Raw genomic sequence first — 19,064 nt, 5'->3', positions numbered from 1 at the left:
GCCACAGGAAGTCAGCTTTATTTAAAGATTTTTTGGGTGGACTGTTTTCAAATCACTAGATATCAGTGACTAAACCACAGAAGGTACCTGCCAGCTTAGTGAACTGTCTTTGAGCTCCAGCTCAGAATTTAGCTTTTCTTCTCTCCCCAGTTCTTAAACTAAAAGTTCACATATATGGTACGAAGAATGCTATTTAGTTGAGCCAAGAAACAGTCAAGGCTTGATGCCTATATCTGACACCTGTTGCTGGGTTTATTGAATGGGGATGGGCTGATAGTCCTTGATGCTCCAGATATATTCTCTAGATGATAGTGATACATAATCTTTACTCTTCAAATTTTGAAATGCAAACAGCAATGTCTTAAAGATTTTTTTTTGTTTGAGTAAGGATTGTATTTGTTTCTCTGGTCATTCTACCTTCATAGAACCCAGAAAGGGGTATCTCACAAATAAAGTGGCAAGTGCTAACAAGTTAGGAAGCTTAAATTAGTTTTTTTAAAAAACTCAAAAAACAAACAAAAAAAAAACACCAGCATCGTCAGCAATCATCCCTTTGCAGCCCACAGGCTCATTAGCTCACTCTCAGGGGACTCCCTGGCTAAACTACTCGGTGAACACTAGGGTCCAAGGCAGTGACGACTCACTGGCAAACACGAGATGCTCAACAAGCAAACATTCCCCAGACGCAGCCTTATGCTGAAGTGACTGGAGTGCTCCAAGTGCATCCAGCTTCGTGGCTTCTCTATTCCCCCCACATTTTGGGGGAATAGAGAACAACAAACAACAAAATAACCCATCTCCTCATTAAGATAAGCTGATACAGGAGGCAGCAATACAGAAGGAATTAAATATAATGACATAACAACAAATAAAATGTGGAATACCTTGCTTTTAGCTAATTCCTTTTCCAAGTTGCATTTTTCTTCTGCTATTTCTTTCTCGGTTTTATTAACCTGCCCAAGAGGAGGGAAAAAAAGAAATGGGTCAATTTAAAAACAGCTGACAGGCTCTACTATAGCAGATACACCCTGCATGTCAATTAATACCTACACTGCACAGATAGCACATCCTCTCAGAAAAGGGGCCACTCGGGGAGTCTCTGAGGCAGAGCAGACTTCACAAACAGCCCTGAAATTAGAAAGACACGTCTGCGTGTCAGACTCTGCTGGTTCCTTCCTAACGAGGAAGACAGGGCTGTTTCCCTTTACACTGTTTTCGCTACACTGTCCCACTCCTACTGGGAAAATCGAGTTTTAAATCTGACTCCTTAACTCACATGAGGATGTGTGAATGGTTAGTTAACATTCACTCATGCTATATAAGGGTAACTATTTGGCACAGTGCACTCACATGCTGAAAGACACAGATTAGCCATCCAAAGATTTCTTTCGTGGGCAACTCAGACAAACTGCATCTGGGTTGTATTTCTTTTCTTGTCTTTTGCACTTACAATAAAATTTTAAAACAAGATCACCACCACAACCAGGAGGTAACATAAATCTGCCTCTACCTACCTCTCTCTGAAGTCCTTCTTTCTCCTGTAGCAGAGAGGTCTTCTCTTGCATTGATGCTTCCAGTTCCCTTCGCAATCTTGCAACAGTTGATTCTAGCAGCTCTTTTTGCACAGCTGCCCTCTTCTCAGCATCCTGTGCTTTCTGGATACACTGGTTATGCTCAAGAAATAAATGGTCCCTGCAGGAAGAGAACAAGGAGATATGAAAGCTGAATGAGAGTTCTTCTTTAACAGAAAGACTAAATGTTCTTACAGAACATATCTCCTGCCTGAGAGCAGTTACCGAAATGTTCTAACAAAACTAGTTCCTTTAGGGCAGAGTCTTTATTTTTGTGACTGGCCCAGCAAATGCAGAATTAAACATTTTCATTAAAGATAAGAAATACAAATGCAAAAACAAAAGATGCAAAAGTTGCCCACAGTTTACTTACAGATGCATTTGGAGTTGTGTTTTCTCATTCTGAACAGTCTGTAGCTCACTTGTGATACTGGCATGGGCTGCATCCAGCAGTAAGTTTTGTTCTTGAAATGTCTGTGTCATCATTTTCTGTTCTTCCTGAGTGTTAGAAGCAATATTAAAAGTTAAGATGCCAGAAGTCATTTGATAGGGTATCACTCTAAACAACTGATCAAAGATACTGATACTTACAAAAGTCAAATTTAATTTATATAAATAAAACCCCTTTTTAAAAGAATTTATCTTAATGTCCAGCTTGCTCTTTGTACCTACCCTGACCTGACCACAATTCTATCATTTTATAGCTCTTCTAGCCAACAATCAAGATGCATTATTTATCCAGCTTGCTGCAAAATTTATAAAACTCCTAACATGGACAAATTTTTAGATACCATGTATAAAATAGACAACTGATAGGAACATACTGTATAGCACAGGGAACTCTACCTAATGCACTGTGGTAACCTAAATGGGAGGGAAGTCCAAGAGGGAGGGGATATCTTTATGTGTATGGCTGATTCATTTTGTTGTGCAGTGGAGGCTAACACAACATTCTATAGCAACCATACTCCAAAAAAGATTTTTTAAAAACTATATTAAGTATGTTTTGGTACTTTAAAATTTCAACGTGATACTATATTTTAAAAAGTAAAACAATATCAATGTATATAAAGTGAAATGATCGCTCTACCTCTATCTCCCCCACATTTCTTCCAAATAACTCCATTCTCCAGGGACAATCATGTTTCATAGTTTAGTGTAAATTCTTTTGACAGTATCTGAAATTGCACTCAGATACTGCTACAGCAGAAGTCTATAACTGTTTTGCACAATTTTCTCTGGCTTACTATTTTCAATTATCAAAACAGCATTTTTATGCACACCTCCTCTACCTACAATTTATAAAGCTTTTGTAAATATAGTACATATTAATAATTATATTTGTAAACATATTTTAAAACACTTCTTTTTGAACAATATTTGATGCAAGGTAAGCCTTCACACCTTCATACTTGGTAAAATGGGATCTCACTTGTGTCATATTCCAAAGTTTTAAAATGTTTGTGAAAGTGTTACATACATAAGTCACATTATTCAGTCTACTAAATTGTAAGTTCCATGAAAGTAGGGACTTGTCTTGTTCACTGCCATAATTCTATCTAGATCTAGCAACATACTTGCATGAGGTAAACACTAAATGCTTGCTGAATTAATAAAAAATACTTATTGAGTACCTGTTACGTGCAAAACACGCTTAGCCCTATGGGTAATAACAAAGATATGTAAGACAATGTCCTAGGAATGTAGTACAGGAAATGAGCCATGCACATAAACTACTACTATAGAATGGAGAACAAGAGAAGCAACATAACATAAATGATTAAAAACACTGAGTCTGGAGTCAAATCTAGATTTAAATCTGGCTCCACCCTATACTAGCTGGGTGATTTTGGGCAAGTTGATTAACTTCTCTAAATCTTATTTTTATTATCTGTAAAACGAGGATGACAAATATCCCTTTATGTAACAGCTGCTAGGATTAAAGGAGGTAATATATGTAAAATCCTTAGCACAATGCTTGGTATATAGTAAGTATGCTCAAAAAAAAAAAAAAAAAGAGAGAGCCTTATTATTACAGCCTGTTTAGTGTCCTAGAAGTAGAAATTAAAAGACAAAACTGATTCTTTCTGATTAGAGTGATCAAGCTTCTGGGTGGAAGTGAGTCTTAAAGAATGAACACAATCTCAAACAGTTGAAAATGAAGTAAAGACCATTCTCAGCAGAGGGAATGGCATAAGCAAAATGGGAAAGCACAGGTCTTTGGGGAAAAGGTAAATACTTTAGGGTCAGTCATAAGTATTCTCCATGATTCTATCAATACTGGGACAGGTAATTACTTTTCCAAAAGTAATGATATTTGAGAAGAAACCATTAAGAAAGCACTGAGTGTAAGGCCAAATGACCCCTCTGATGAAAACAGAAAACAACTAATTAAAAAATAAAATAATTCAGAAAAATCCTTGAAATTAATTGCTACAATATTTTATGTATCCAGTTGGCTATTTGTATTTCCTGATCTCTTAGCCAAGGAGGCTTCCTGATGACTCTACCAGAAATTGACTAGTGTTAAAAATGAATACCTGCAGAATGGCTCGGTGGTCAGCAATGATTCTGGTATTTTCCATTCTAACAGTCTGAAGCATTCTGTTCAGCTCTGAACACTTTCTAGTCAGTTGGTCATTCAAAACCTAAGACAACATATACAGCAAATCACAGATCTCTCCAATAAATAAGTCTTTTTACTTACGTATCATCATTTTTAACAATGGCCTAGTATTTCACCATACATGTGAACCTAATTTATTTAACCTAATCCCAACTGATATTTCATTAGATTATAAAATACTTTCAAATATTTGGAGTCATCATCCTAAACAACTGTAAATTAAAAGGGGAAATTTGCTGATACAGAGGAGCAACTGAAGCATTTGGCAGTTTACCAATCTTCCATTCTTCATAATTTTGAATGCTGGTCAATTACAGCAAGACATCTACAGAATGGAATTTACAATGTAGATGCATGGCCAATGTTACAGAAATCCATTCTCAAAATTGGATGATGAGCTTTCAGAATTGTTTAGCTGATAACAAAATACCTAAGCTCTTTCATCACCAATTACAGTATTCAAAAAAGCAAAATACAGATGACTGTGCCATTTCACAAGATTAACCTTCCAAAATAAAACAAAAATCTTTTCTGTAACACATCTATCATACATGTAGTTAGTTTATAATTCTCTTGTCCTTTTCGTATTTTGAAATTTGTATTCCTGTGGAAAATATTTATCTTAATTCTCAGCTATTTTTGCAAAGTATATTTGGTAAGGATCTTATGTTTTAATGTACAAACTCTTTAAGGATGGGGCAAATAACTCTGAAGGGTTAATAGAAAAAAACACTCAAAAAACAGTAACAAGAAAGGAGAGATAAACTAAAGATTATCTGGACAGCATCATAAGTGGGACAGCATCATAAGACAGGAATTCATTCAGGGGCATTTTAAAGTTATAACCAGATGCACAAACTATTTATCAAGGAATACTTGGGGATAAGACAGAGGAGAACTCTTGCTCCTTGAAAAGAAATAGCTAATTTTCTTTACAGCTAGATTGCTGGGCTCAAATTCCAACTGTGTCACTTACTAGCTATATATATATATATATTTTTTTTAATTTATTTTTGGCTGCGTTGGGTCTTCATTGTTGCACGCCGGTTTTCTCTAGTTGCGGTGAGCAGGGGCTACCCTTCATTGCAGTGCGTGGGCCTCTCATTGCAGTGGCTTCTCTTGTTGCAGAGCATGAGCTCTAGGCTCGAGGGCTTCAGTAGTTGTGGCATGTGGGCTCAGCAGTTGTGGCTCGCAGGCTCTAGAGAGCAGGCTCAGTAGTTGTGGCGCACGGGCTTAGCTGCTCCGCGGCATGTGGGATCCTCCCGGACCAGGGCTCGAACCCTGTTCCTTGCATTGGCAGGAGGATTCTTAACCACTGTGCCACCAGGGAAGCCCTAGCTATATTATTAAACGTCTCTGTATATCAACTTTCTTATCTTTAAAATGGGAATAATAATAGTTCTAAAGAAGTCCTATTGAGAGGAGTACAATTTGTTAGTAACATAAAGTGCTTAGAATTGTGCCATTACTGTAGTATGGATTCAGTAAATGTTAACTACCATTTATAGTAAGAGTAGTAGTAGTTACTGTTATCATTATTTTATGAAAGATCACATTTTGTATTTTCTTTATCATAAAGAGAGCATAACAACACTATGATCCTAACATTGAAATAATCAAATTGTACTAACAAAAAGTTCTTTTAAATGATCGATACTATTTCACTGGGCCCTATGAGAAATAACTCGGTTGCTTGCATATGTGGTGACTCCTCTCCATATACATGCATATACAGAAAACATCAGCTGAATTTGGGAACCACCGTCCCACATCAAATGATTACACATAACTCCAAAATCAGCAAGTGTTTATTAGGTTCCTACTGTGCTTTGCCATAGAAGATACAAAGAAAGTATAAGATAGCCCTTGGCATTGAACTGCTTAGAGTTTCATAGGGGGAAATAAAAGGTATACATTTAGTGAGTAAATTAGAAAACAAACAAGGCAAAGTTTAAACTGGTGCATAGTTTAGCAGTGTATCTCAAATACCTACATATCACAGGAATTTAGAGGGTGAAATGGGAAATGTAGTTAATCTGATGATGTTTCACAAATGAAGTAAATCTTATGGAAATAAAAATTTTGGATGATGGCAATGGTATGAATTCACATAACCAGGATTAATCTTGGTTCTTCGTTCTTTAACTGAACAAAATTAACATCTAAACACTAGAGAAATGGGAAGATTTACCTGTGCTTTTTCTGATGCTTCATGAAGGAATATTATTTCAGACCTCAAATATGCATTTTCTTCATGTTCCTTGTTGAAAGATATCTGTATATTCTACAGGAAAACAAAAAAAAAAGAATTTCTCTTTTTCTACATGTAAGAGCTATTACATGTATCTCTTTCAAAATACCTGTTCTGTATTGTGGCTAGTACCAGTTCAAGTTCTAATATACATAGATAAGTGTCTTATAAAGGATTTTTTAAAATCTTGATATATCCAACTCCCAAACTTCTCTTAATTTATAAATTTATCAAAACTATTTATTAAAAATATTCTCATACTGGGACTCCAATTAGAAAGAATTTGCCTAAAAACAAACCTTGATATTTACCTAGTATCCTTATGTCAAAAAAATTCTACTCTCTAAGATGAAATATTTTTACTTTATGTTACATACACATTTCTTCCTATTAGCAGTATGAGCTTATTATTTCAAAGAAACACATGCAAGGATCTTTTAAAATTATAAGTAGGGGAAGAGATTTTCATCAAGGAATACCTGAGGGTGGAGCAGAAGAAAGCACCTTTGTTCTGTGAAAAAAAATGTTCTCTTTGAGATGAGGAAAAGGTGATAGGGATGTTGAGTTGTGGGCTGGGTTTTACCTAATAGGTACTTAGTCACATGGGGAAGAACAAAGTCTAAGTTCTCTCCCTTCAGAGAGAGAGAACCACTTTTCTAGCTTTCCAGAAGAAGCATCTCAATAAAAGTCAACATCATATAACATCTACATCATGAGATTGATTTAGAAATGTCTTAAGATATAAACGTAGTAACATTTATTCTATTTTTTATTGTGGTAAAATACACATAACAAAATTTATCATTTTAACTATTTTTAAGTCTTTTTAATGAAATGTCTTTTTTATTGAAGTATAGTTGATTTACAATATTGTGTTAGTTTCAGGTGTACAACACAGCAATTCAGTTATATATAATAATAATAATATTAATATTATATATTATATACAAATATACATTATATTATTATATAATTACATCTAATAATATGTATTCTTTTTCAGATTCTTTTCCCCTGTAGGGGAAAGGGGTGGGGAAGGATAAATTAGGAGGTTGGGATTAACATATGCACACTACTATATATAAAATAGATAACCAGCAAGGGCCTACTGTATAGCACTATACTCATTTTAACTATTTCTAAGAGTACAGTTCACTTAAAACTATTTAAGTGTTAAGTGTTAAATTCAGTGGTAGTAAGTACATACATTCATGTTGTTGATAAACCATCACCAAAAATAGTTAATATTTCTTACATTTCATAAAAAAAGCTTCACAACAATTCATTTGCAATAGGTATAAAATGCAAATAAGTCTCATTACTTTTGCCAAGGCACCTTTTTTCAAACTATAATAATCTGCATGAAATGATTTATTTCCTAATATCCAGTTGACAATAGTTCTGGATATACACTCATTTACACTGAAACTTTTTTTAATAAAGATTTTAGGAGAATCAGAAGGACTGTAAACAAACATGAGTGAGGAAATACTACTTAGTGAAGAGATGAAAGAAAACCTCTGTACTCAAAACCTACCTTATTTTCTTCAACCAACTTGGAAATGAGGTCATCTCTAGAAACTAAAAACAAAAAAAGTCCACATAACTATGATGATAATAACTTACAACTACATTGAAAACACATGGTATTTTCCCTGAGAAACTTTGATTTAAAAAAAATTTGTTTTAGTCTGTATTTTGCAGAAATAAGGAGAATGGAAGTATTTCTATCATATTTTTATAGACTGGAAACTAAATCCTGAAATTATCAAGAAACTAGTCCACAGTCATGTACAATGGTAAATGAGGTCACATTTTACTCAATGCACAGATGATGATGAGTCTGAGGGATTTCAAGCCAGAGAGGCACACAATCAAAAAGATCAAAAAGCGTTTTGTTAGATTACTCTGACAAAGGCTCTATAAAGACAGGGAGATCAGTTTAGTAGCTGTTGCAGTAACCCAAGTGTAAAACAATGAGAGCTGGCTCTGAGGTAATGATGCGGAAGGAAAAGACTTGTGAAAAGCAAGCAGGGAGAACTGTCAGGACTTGGTGACCGACCGGTGGGGTAAAAGCAATAGATGAGTCAAGGAAAATATCTAGTGTACAGACCTGGACAGTGGGCGTGGATGGTGGATTCTAACAGGGAATTCAGGGCAAGGAGCAGGTTTGGGGGATATAATGAGTAAAAATGACTGCAACACTTAAGCTTCCATCATGTGTTTTGAGGTATCTGCAAAGCATCTAAATATAGATGATTAGTTGGCAGTAAGATACCATCTGGAGCTCAGGAGGATGATTTGGTGTGGGAAAAAAAAAAAGATGTGAAACCACTCAGAGTATGTATATACAGTGAAAATAAAACCAAAGGCAGAAATAGGAGAACAGTTTGGCACTGTATACTAGTAGACAAGAGATATACACTTTTCTGAGGTTAATGTTTGGCTTCATAGAAAATTCATAAAGATCTATTAGTTTTGTTTCACTTAAATATTCTAAAGCCAGAAAATTACAAAACACATAAAAACTCACATTTTATTTATGATATACTCAGAAAAACTGTACTTCTTGAAAATGAGTCCAAGACTCATTTTAAACAAATTCTAATTTAACATATGTGAAGGAGCAAAAAGATAAACTACATGATCTATTTTGAAGATTCCACTAATCAAAGAAAGACTAAAAGGGGAATGTTTATCCTACTTAGGAGAAAAATTTAATCACTTTAATTAATGTGTGGTAATACACACACATATACACATATATATACATAATGTTTATCACTAATAAATAAACAATTATTAATAAATAAGTGCACTTTAAAATTCATTGAAGCAAATATCTAAAGGCATTCCTTTTATTAATCTAGTTAGAATAACTATTTGTACCTTAAAGTAATAAAATTGCATGCATGTAAAGCATCTATTATTCAATATGAAGCATATAGCTGGTATTCAGACAGGTTTCTTTTTTTATGTTAATTTGAATTACTGTTATTCTAATCTCAATGTTTTTAATGGTCTTCCATATATTCTTACAAAATTCAAAAATAAAGCATTAATCCATTAAGAAAGTAACATTTTAAAAAATCACTTAATCAGAAGGACAACTAGTATAATAGAAAGATCTGTGTTTTAGCCCCAGCTATTCTATTTACTGTGGGTCCTTCACTATAGATCTTTTTATCCTTCTGTAGAATGGGGTATATTTTCTTATCTTTCTCACAAGTTTGCTGTAAGGCTCAAATGGGATAATGTGGAAGTACAATAAAATGTAACATGTATTTTTGTAGGCATGCAGTCACAGGAAGACAGAAAATTATTTAGGGGCATTATCAGTGAGAACTTCACAGAATAATTCATTACTCAACAACTATATGGAAAAAGAATACTTTCTGCTAAAAGCAGTAAGTAAAAGTATTGAATGGATTACCCTTTATGTTTGTTTTTTTTTTTTAATTTTCATTTCCCTTTTGGTATTCCCTGTCCTCATTACAGCCACAGAGCAGGAAAGCCTCACTGGCAAGAACACTGGGTTTGGAGTTAGAAGATCCAGGTTGAGGCCTCACTTCACCATTTATTCATTTTGTAACTTTAGGAATTACAGATAGTTTCTGTGTATTACATGAGATAATGTATGTGAAAGCCCTGTGTAAACCATGAAGTGTTATTCATCCGTAAGGCACTGCACTGGAACTCTGGGTGATCTCTATAGTGAGATCTACCTGAAAACTGCTGTTACAATTATATATTAACAAACAGTAGTCTGAGGGCTGTTGGGTTGGAAGAAGCATGTCTCTGAGCGACCTGGGATCAAGTCTAGACACTTCCATTTCCTAGCTCTGTCACCTTTTAGGACTCTTTTTTTTTTTTTAAAACAGATGTTTTTTTCCTCCTCAAACGAGTAGTTAATCTAACCTCTCTCTATTGTACCTTACAACTATTCATTTCTACAAATACAAGTTGACCAAAATAGGTTGATAACCTGAAGAATGGAAAGCCTGACATGATAAATGGTTAGAATCAGTAGGATAGCAAGGATTAATGACCTCATTTCCTTATTAGCATTCTATTATCCAATATTCAATCTAGATTTATAGAACCCAAATGTTCCCAAGTCCACAGTTAAATAAACCTGAAAAAAATCTACATAAGTTTACAATTAAGAGGGTCAAATTCTATTTTATTACCAACATTCTCTGTCTTTCTCAGTGCCACAGATAAAAAGGAAATCAGCAATTTTTTACATTCAGGTCTGTGGGAAATACCAGTAACACTTTGAGAATTTGGAATCTTAAGAGTTTTCGCATGAAATCTCAAAATACTAACAAAAGTGTAATTTCTAGCATCTGTTTTCATACCTAGATCAGACTTGAGCTGTGAGGTAGTGGTCTCCAACCCTCCTTTCTGTTGTCGCTCCTGTGCCAGTAGTTCTTGGGTGGTCTGAATAGAACTGCATAGGGCAATGCAGTTTTGCTGCAAAATTTGCACCTGAAATCGTATAAGAAAAACTCCTTTTCTGTAAGGTAAAGATTTCTACTAAGCTAACTTATAGCACAGGCGTAAGGCAGATTTTTCTGATCTTAATGTTCCTGGAGGAAGAAGTGGTGTTTATGTGTTACAGTTAAAGATCTCAACAGAGTGCAGTGTCTTCCAGCAGTGCTGTCCAAGAGAACTTTCTGTGCATTCTTCAACAGCACTCAAAATGTGGCCAGAGTGAGGGAGGAATTGAATCTTTAATTTTGTTTAATTTTAACAAATAAAATTAATTTTTATTTAAATAGCCACATGTGGCTAGTGCCTACTATACTGGCAATATAAGGTATAGCAATGAAGGATCATTTGCAAATTCTTTAAGTAGAATCCTCTTTATAATTCCATTGTGAAGGACAGCACTCGTTAAAATAATAAAAATTATGTAATCTAATAATAGGTATTATGATTTGAAACTACTAATTGCCTTGGTACTTAGCATTTAAAATATTCTAAATTACACATAGATATTTCAAATAACAACTTTGATGAAAGCAAAAATATTATGCTAAAATAAATGAGACTTGAAAACAGCAATGCAAACACATTCCTGATTATTTGACTTATTCCTTGCTTCAAATGTCAGCTCAGTTTAATCTTTCTTTTTTATGCACGTCATATACAATACATATAACATGAGACTAGGTCAGTGCCTTCCAAAATCAATTCTTGTAACAGAGATTATATGGTGTAGGGGGAAGGATTCCCTCCCAGGAGCTAAGAGTTCACTTCTGTAAAGCCTGAGACAAAATAACCTCTCTGTCCTTAGCTCCCTCATTCATAAAATAAGAGCGTTGGACTAAATGGCGTCAGAGTCCTTTCTTATTTTGTACTAAAATTTTTAAAATTGTAGTAAGAATGTTAATAGAGGAATACTAAAGAAAAGAATTTAATAAATCTAGAGGAAATAAGCAAAACTATAGGTTTGTAGGTAAAACATTAGCTTTTCCCTTTTGGTTTCACTTTCCCAACATAAACAAGGAGAGAAAATCTCTCTACCTGTTTCCGTTCCATCTCCACTGTTGATCCCATTTCTTGTATTTTGAGTAGCAAGGCTGATCCAGATTTCTCAAGAGATTCCCTTAGGTGCTTCTCTTGAGACAGTTGTCTCCTTAGCTATAGAGCAACACTGCAGTTAGGCAAGACCAAGGGAACTTCATAGCAGTTTAACAAAGATCAAAGTCACCATGAAAAATTTACCAGACATGCCATCTCACCCCCATTCTTCGTTCATTTATGACTACTCGAAACATGTTTTTGTTTCTCCCTAACGGATAACCTTCTAAGAAATGCAGAGTCAAATTTGTTACCCTCATCTTCCTACTGTGTAAGTCTTTTCCAAATTGTGGGTCAAGACGCATTAGTAAGTTGCAAGAAGCACTTGAAAAAGGAGGGAGGAAAGAATAGAAAGAAAATGTCAGAGCACATAGCAAGTAGTAAGGAAGGGTAAGTACTGCTTCATGAAATGTTTGTGTATATGCATGTATGTATGGTGTTGCAGTGTAAAATATGTCTTACAATGTATTGCTGTCAAAAAGAAGTTTGAAAAACACTAATATGTCTTAGTATATGTATTTGCTGTATTTCTCTATTTTCTAACTTTATTTTTTAACTCTTTATTTTCCTGTATTTTGATTTCTTCACCTATATATATATATATATATATATATATATATATATATTTTATCCCATAGTATTATAAACATTCCTCTGAAAGCTGTTTCAATTATATATTGGAATTTTTTTTTTCATGTATTGGAACTTAAAGATCAAAACAAATAATGAAGTAGTTGTTAAGCAGCAGACAAAAACAACACTCAAGAATTTGGGTACACTGACCTTATTTCTATCAATAAATGACTATAAAATGAGTTAGGTAAAGGTACAAAGAAGGTTAAGAGTCTCTTTTATCATGAAGTAAAGAAATCCTTCCCAATTTAAATGGGAACTGAAAAATGCTGTTCCTTTTATGAAGTGATGTTAAATTGAAAGAATTTCTTTTTTAATTTTTTTTACTTATTTATTTATTTTTGGCTGCATTGGGTCTTCGTTGTTGCGCGTGGGCTTTTTCTAGTTGCGGTGAGTGGGGGCTACTCTTTGTTGCGGTACGCGGGTTTCTTGTTGTCATGGCTTCTCTTGTTGTGGAGCACAGGCTCTAGGTGAGTGGGCTTCAGTAGTTGTGGCGCACGGGCTTAGTTGCTCTGCAGCATGTGGGATCTTCCCGGACCAGGGCTCGAACCCATGTCCCCTGCATTGGCAGGCGGATTCTTAATCACTGCACCACGAGGGAAGTCCCAGAAATTCTATTTTTAAACCCCAGTAAAGATGACGTAAGAGTACACTTTATAACTCTTCTCTACATTGTACATATGTACTTTATGTGTTTTCTTGAAGGATGATATATTTAACAATTTTTAAGAAGTTTTTTTTAAATTAATTAATTAATTTATTTATTTAGTTTTGGCTGTGTTGGGTCTTCGTTTCTGTGCGAGGGCTTTCTCCAGTTGCGGCAAGAGGGGGCCACTCTTCATCGCAGTGCGTGGGCCTCTCACTATCGCGGCCTCTCTTGTTACGGAGCACAGGCTCCAGACGCGCAGGCTCAGCAGTTGTGGCTCACGGGCCCAGTTGCTCCGTGGCATGTGGGATCTTCCCAGACCAGGGCTCGAACCCGTGTCCCTGATTTGGCAGGCAGATTCTCAACCACTGTGCCACCAGGGAAGCCCAAGAAGTTTTTAAAAAGTGAAATGAGATGAAAAATATGTTGACATGAAATAGTTACAAGATAGCCCGTTTTGGAAATGTTCTATGATTTTCTTAACCATACACCTAATATTGAACATTTGGATATTTCCAGTGTTTTGCTATTCTAAATACTGTTCTGCTGAACATGCTTGAGAATAAATCTTTCATTGAATTTCTGATTATTTCCTTGGGATAAATCCTACAAAAGGAATCACTAGGCTAAAGGTATAAACATTTTTTAGACTTTTGATACATTTTACAATTCTCCTTCCAATTTTAACTTATCAGTAGTATTTGAATAAATATCATCAGCACTACAGATTATCACTTTCTTAAATCTTTGCTAATAAATGAAAAACAACACCTTAATATTTTTGCATTTCTTTGGTTCCTAGTGAGATTAAACATTTTCTAATATGGTTATTAGTTCTTTATATATTTTCTGAACTGTTCTTATCCTTTGCCCACTGTTTTTTTCAAGTCAATTTAAGTTCTTTAAAAGGGAAGATTATTGTCTAGTTTTGTTATGTTTTATTAGTTTTGTTTTTATACATGTATAAGATTTTAATTTTTATATGGTCAAACTTACCGAGCTTTTTATAATCCTGTTCCTTCTTTTCAAGCTTAGAAATTCCTTCCTTATCCAATAATCAGTTAAATATTAATATAATAATCTTATTTAAGAATGAGCTATAGTTTTTGTTTTGGGCTATATTTTTCAGGTTTTATTTTAGTATCAGATTATAATCACTTTATAATTTAGAGTAGCATAATATACTTTTCTAAGCTCTACATCGAATTATATAGTATAATTTGCTCAAGATATAATTTAAGTGCCTTATAAAGGGAATCTTTATTTGATAATTATACTACTAAGATATTCATCCCTAAAGCATTATGAAGGGCTATCAGTTAATCTATTTCATGTTCATCGGAACCAGATTTTATATATATATGTATTTCTTATCTCTTAGAAAGATATATACTGCATTTACTTTATCTTTGTATAGTCCCTTGTTATGGGCTGAATTGCATCCCTCTGAAATCCATATGTTGAAGCCCTAAACCCCAGTATCTCAAAATATGACTGTGTTTGGAGATAGGGCCTTTAAAGAGTTGTTTAAGTTATGAGGCCGCTGGGGTGGGCCCTAATCCAACATCACTGTTGTCCTTATAAGAAGAGGAAATTTGTACACAAAGAGACACCAGGGATGTGTACACAGAGAAAAGACCATGTGAGGACACAGCAAAAAGGCAGCCATCTGCAAGCCAAGGAGAAAGGACTCAGGAAAAAACCAAACCTGCTGATGATATCTTGATCTTGAACTTTTCACCTCCAGAATGGTGAGACATCAATTTCTGTTGTTTAAGCCACCAGTCTGTGGTACTTTGTTATGGCAGCCCCAGCAGACTAATACATCCTTCCTGCTCCACATACCCTCAAAATGTCCCTATTGGACTAGCACAGTCCTTCTTCAGGTCCTTGACAAGTTCAGTGAAAATTCAACATTTTACTACAGCACCAAGAATTAAGACTTCCCCAATAAAAAAAATAATGTTAAGTGGCAATCCAAAGGATAGTCTTTTCAACAAATGGTGCTGTAACAACTAGACATACACATACACAAACTCACCCAAACAATTTAGATACAGACCTCACATCTTTCACAAAAAATAATTCAAAACCTAAATGTAAAATGCAAAGCTATAAAACTTCTAAAAGATAACATAGAAAAATCTAGGTGACCTTGGGTTTGGCAATGATATTTTATTAATAGATATAATACCAAACGTACAATCCATGAAAAAAAAATGGATAAGTGGGACTTCATTAAAATTACAAGCGTCTGCTCTGCAAAAGACACTGTTAAGAGAATGAAAAGATAAGCTACAGATTGGGAGAAAATATTTGTAAAACACATACTGGATAAAGGATTGGTATCCAAAATATAAAAAGAACTCTAAAAACTCAACAATAAGAAAAAAAACCCAGCTGCAAAGTGGGCAAATGATCTAAGATACCTCACCAAAGAATATAGACAGATGGCAAATAAGCATATGAAAAGATACTCAGTATCACATCCGTAGAAAACTGCAAATTAAAACAAGATACTATAGATACGCCTATAAAATTAGCAAAAATTCAAAACACTGACAACACCAAATGCTGGTGAGGATGTGGAACAACAGGAACTCTCATTCACTGCTGGTGGGAACACAACATGGCATAGACACTGCAACAGGTTGGCAATTTCTTAGAAAACTAAACATAAGCTTATCATATGATAAGTATGAATCGTACTCCTAGGTATTTATCCAAAGGAGTTGAAAACTTATGTCCATACAAAAAAAAACTGCATATGAATGTTTACAGCAGCTTTATTCATAACTGCCAAACTTGGAAGCAACTAAGATGTCCTTCAGTAGGTGAATGGATAAACTGCAGTACATCCAGACAATGGATTATTGTTCACTGATAAAAAGAAATGAGGAGAGTAGGGGCAAGATGGCAGAAGAGTAAGACGCGGAGATCACCTTCCTCCCCACAGATACAGTAGAAATACATCCACACGTGGAACTGCTCCTACAGAACACCCACTGAACGCTGGCAGAAGACGTCAGACCTCCCAAAAGGCAAGAAAATCCCCACGTACTTGGGTAGGGCAAAAGAAAAAAGAAATAACAGAGACAAAAGAATAGGGACGAGACCTGCACCAGAGGGAGGGAGCTGTGAAGCAGGAAAGGTTTCCACGCACTAGGAAGCCCCTTCGCGGGCAGAGACTGCGGGTGGCAGAGGGGGGAGCTTCAGAGCCGCGGAGGAGAGCGCAGGCACAGGGGTGCGGAGGGCAAAGCGGAGAGATTCCCGCACGCACGGAGGATCAGTGCCGACCAGCACTCACCAGCCGGAGAGGCTTGTCTACTCAGCCGCCGGGGCGGGCGGGGGCTGGGAGCTGAGGCTTGGGCTTCGGTGCTAGCCAGGAGGGAGTCTGGGAAAAAGTCTGCAGCTGCCGAAGAGACAAGAGACTTTTTCTTGCCTCTTTGTTTCGCGGCGCGCAAGGAGAGGGGATTCAGAGCGCTGCCTAAACGAGCTCCAGACGGGCGCGAGCCGCGGCTATCAGCGCGGATCCCACAGCAACAGGGGCACAGAGGGAAAAACGGAGAGATTCCCACACAGAGGCTCAGCGCCGAGAAGCACTCACCAGCCCAAGAGGCTTGTCTGCTCACCCGCCGGGGTGGGTGGGGGCTGGGAGCCGAGGTGCGGGCGTTGGTCGGATCGCAGGGAGAGGACTGGGGCTGGCGGCGTGAACACAGCCTGAAGGGGTTGGCGCGCCGCAGCTAGCCAGGAGGGAGCCCAAGAGGAGGTCTGCAGCCGCCGAAGAGGCAAGAGACTTTTTCTTGCCTCTTTGTTTCGTGGCGTGCAAGGAGAGGGGATTCAGAGCGCCGCGTAGACGAACTCCAGAGACGGGCGCGACCGCGCGGACCCCAGAGGCGGGCGCGAGCCGCGGCTAACAGCACGGACCCCAGAGACTGGTAGGAGACGCTAAGGCTGCTGCTGCCGCCAACAAGAAGCCTGTGTGCGAGCACAGGTCACTCTCCACACCGCCCCTCCCGGAAGCCGGTGCAGCTCGCCACTGCCAGGCTCCTGTGGTCCGGGGACAACTTCCCCGGGAGAACGCAAGGCGCGCCTCAGGCTGCTGCAACGTCATGCCTCCTCTGTACCGCTCCCTCCCCGCGGGCTGAGTGAGCCAGAGCCTCCAAAGCAGCTGCTCCTTTAACCCCTTTCTGTCTGGGCGGGGAACGGACGCCCTCAGGCGACCTACACGCAGAGGCGGGTCCAAATCCAAAGCTGAACCCTGGGAGATGTACGAACAAAGAAGAGAAAGGGAAATCTCTCCCAGCAGCCTCAGAAGCAGCGGATTAAAGCTCCACAAACAACTTGATGTGCCTGCATCTGTTGAATACCTGAATAGACAACGAATCATCCCAAATTCAAGAGGTGGACTTTGGGAGCAGGATATATTAATTTTTCCCCTTTTCCTTTTTTTGTGAGTGTATATGTGTATGTTTCTGGGTGAGATTTTGTCTGTATAGCTTTGCTTTCACCATTAGTCCTAGGGTTAGGTCCGTACGTTTTTTTTTGTTTTTTTTTTTTTACTTAAAAAAAATTTTTTTTTCCTAATATATGTTTTCTTAATAATTTTTCCGTATTTTCTATTTTTAGAAATTAAAAAAATTTTTAATAAGTTTTTTCATATTTTTTATTTTAAAAAATTAAAAATACTTTTCTTATTAAATTTTTTAAATAATTTTTTTCTTATTTTTACTATAAAAATTAATAAATCTATTTTTAAAAATTAAAAAAAAATTTTCTGAATACATTTACTCTTAATAATTTTTTTTCTTATTTTTTATTATAATAGCTTTATTTTATTTTATTTTATCCTCTTTCTTTCTTTCTATTCTTTTCTCCCCTATATTCTGAGCTGTGTGGATGAAAGGCTCTTGGTGCTCCAGCCAGGCATCAGGGCTGTGCCTCTGAGGTGGGAGAGCCAACTTCAGGACACTGGTCCACAAGAGAACTACCAGCTCCACGTAATACCAAACGGCGAAAATCTCTCAGAGATCTCCATCTCAACATCAAGACCCAGCTTCACTCAACGACCAGCAAGCTACAGTGCTGGACACCCTATGCCAAACAACTAGCAAGACAGGAACACAGACCCATCCATTAGCAGAGAGGCTGCCTAAAATCATAAGGCCACAGACACCCCAAAACACACCACCAGATGTGGACCTGCCCATCAGAAAGACAAGATCCAACCTCATTCACCAGAACACAGGCAATAGTCCCCTCCACCAGGAAGCCTACACAAACCACTGAACCAACCTTACCCACTGGGGACAGATACCAAAAACAATGGGAACTACAAACCTGCAGCCTGTGAAAAGGAGACCCCAAACACAGTAAGATAAGCAAAATGAGACGACAGAAAAACACACAGCAGATGAAGGAGCAGAGTCAAAACACACCAGACCTAACAAATGAAGAGGAAATAGGTAGTCTACCTGAAAAAGAATTCAGAATAATGATAGTAAGGATGATCCAAAATCTTGGAAATAGAATAGACAAAATGCAAGAAACATTTAACAAGGACCTAGAAGAACTAAAGAGGAACCAAGCAACGATGAAAAACACAATAAATGAAATTAAAAATACTCTAGATGGGATCAATAGCAGAATAACTGAGGCAGAAGAAAGGATAAGTGACCTGGAAGATAAAATGGTGGAAATAACTACTGCAGAGCAGGATAAAGAAAAAAGAATGAAAAGAACTGAGGA

General features: G+C 36.7%; 1 protein-coding gene across 11 annotated transcripts in view; it reads right to left on the bottom strand.

Moving 5' to 3' along the window:
• Nucleotides 1–19,064, bottom strand: part of CCDC150 (coiled-coil domain containing 150) — a 114,446-nt gene that overhangs the window by 78,530 nt on the left and 16,852 nt on the right. For all 11 annotated transcript variants that reach the window (XM_057550641.1, XM_057550639.1, XM_057550644.1 and 8 more), the window contains 8 exons: nt 11,981–12,097; nt 10,810–10,939; nt 7,986–8,029; nt 6,389–6,481; nt 4,112–4,219; nt 1,945–2,069; nt 1,515–1,692; nt 885–953 (listed from right to left, as the gene is read on the bottom strand). In XM_057550641.1, coding sequence (XP_057406624.1) covers nt 885–953; nt 1,515–1,692; nt 1,945–2,069; nt 4,112–4,219; nt 6,389–6,481; nt 7,986–8,029; nt 10,810–10,939; nt 11,981–12,097 — 864 coding nt within the window. The remainder of the gene's footprint in view (nt 1–884; nt 954–1,514; nt 1,693–1,944; nt 2,070–4,111; nt 4,220–6,388; nt 6,482–7,985; nt 8,030–10,809; nt 10,940–11,980; nt 12,098–19,064) is intronic.

This window comes from Balaenoptera acutorostrata, chromosome 8 (genome assembly GCF_949987535.1).
Source record: "Balaenoptera acutorostrata chromosome 8, mBalAcu1.1, whole genome shotgun sequence".
NCBI lineage: Eukaryota > Metazoa > Chordata > Mammalia > Artiodactyla > Balaenopteridae > Balaenoptera > Balaenoptera acutorostrata.
This window is presented reverse-complemented; position numbering and strand designations above follow the sequence as displayed.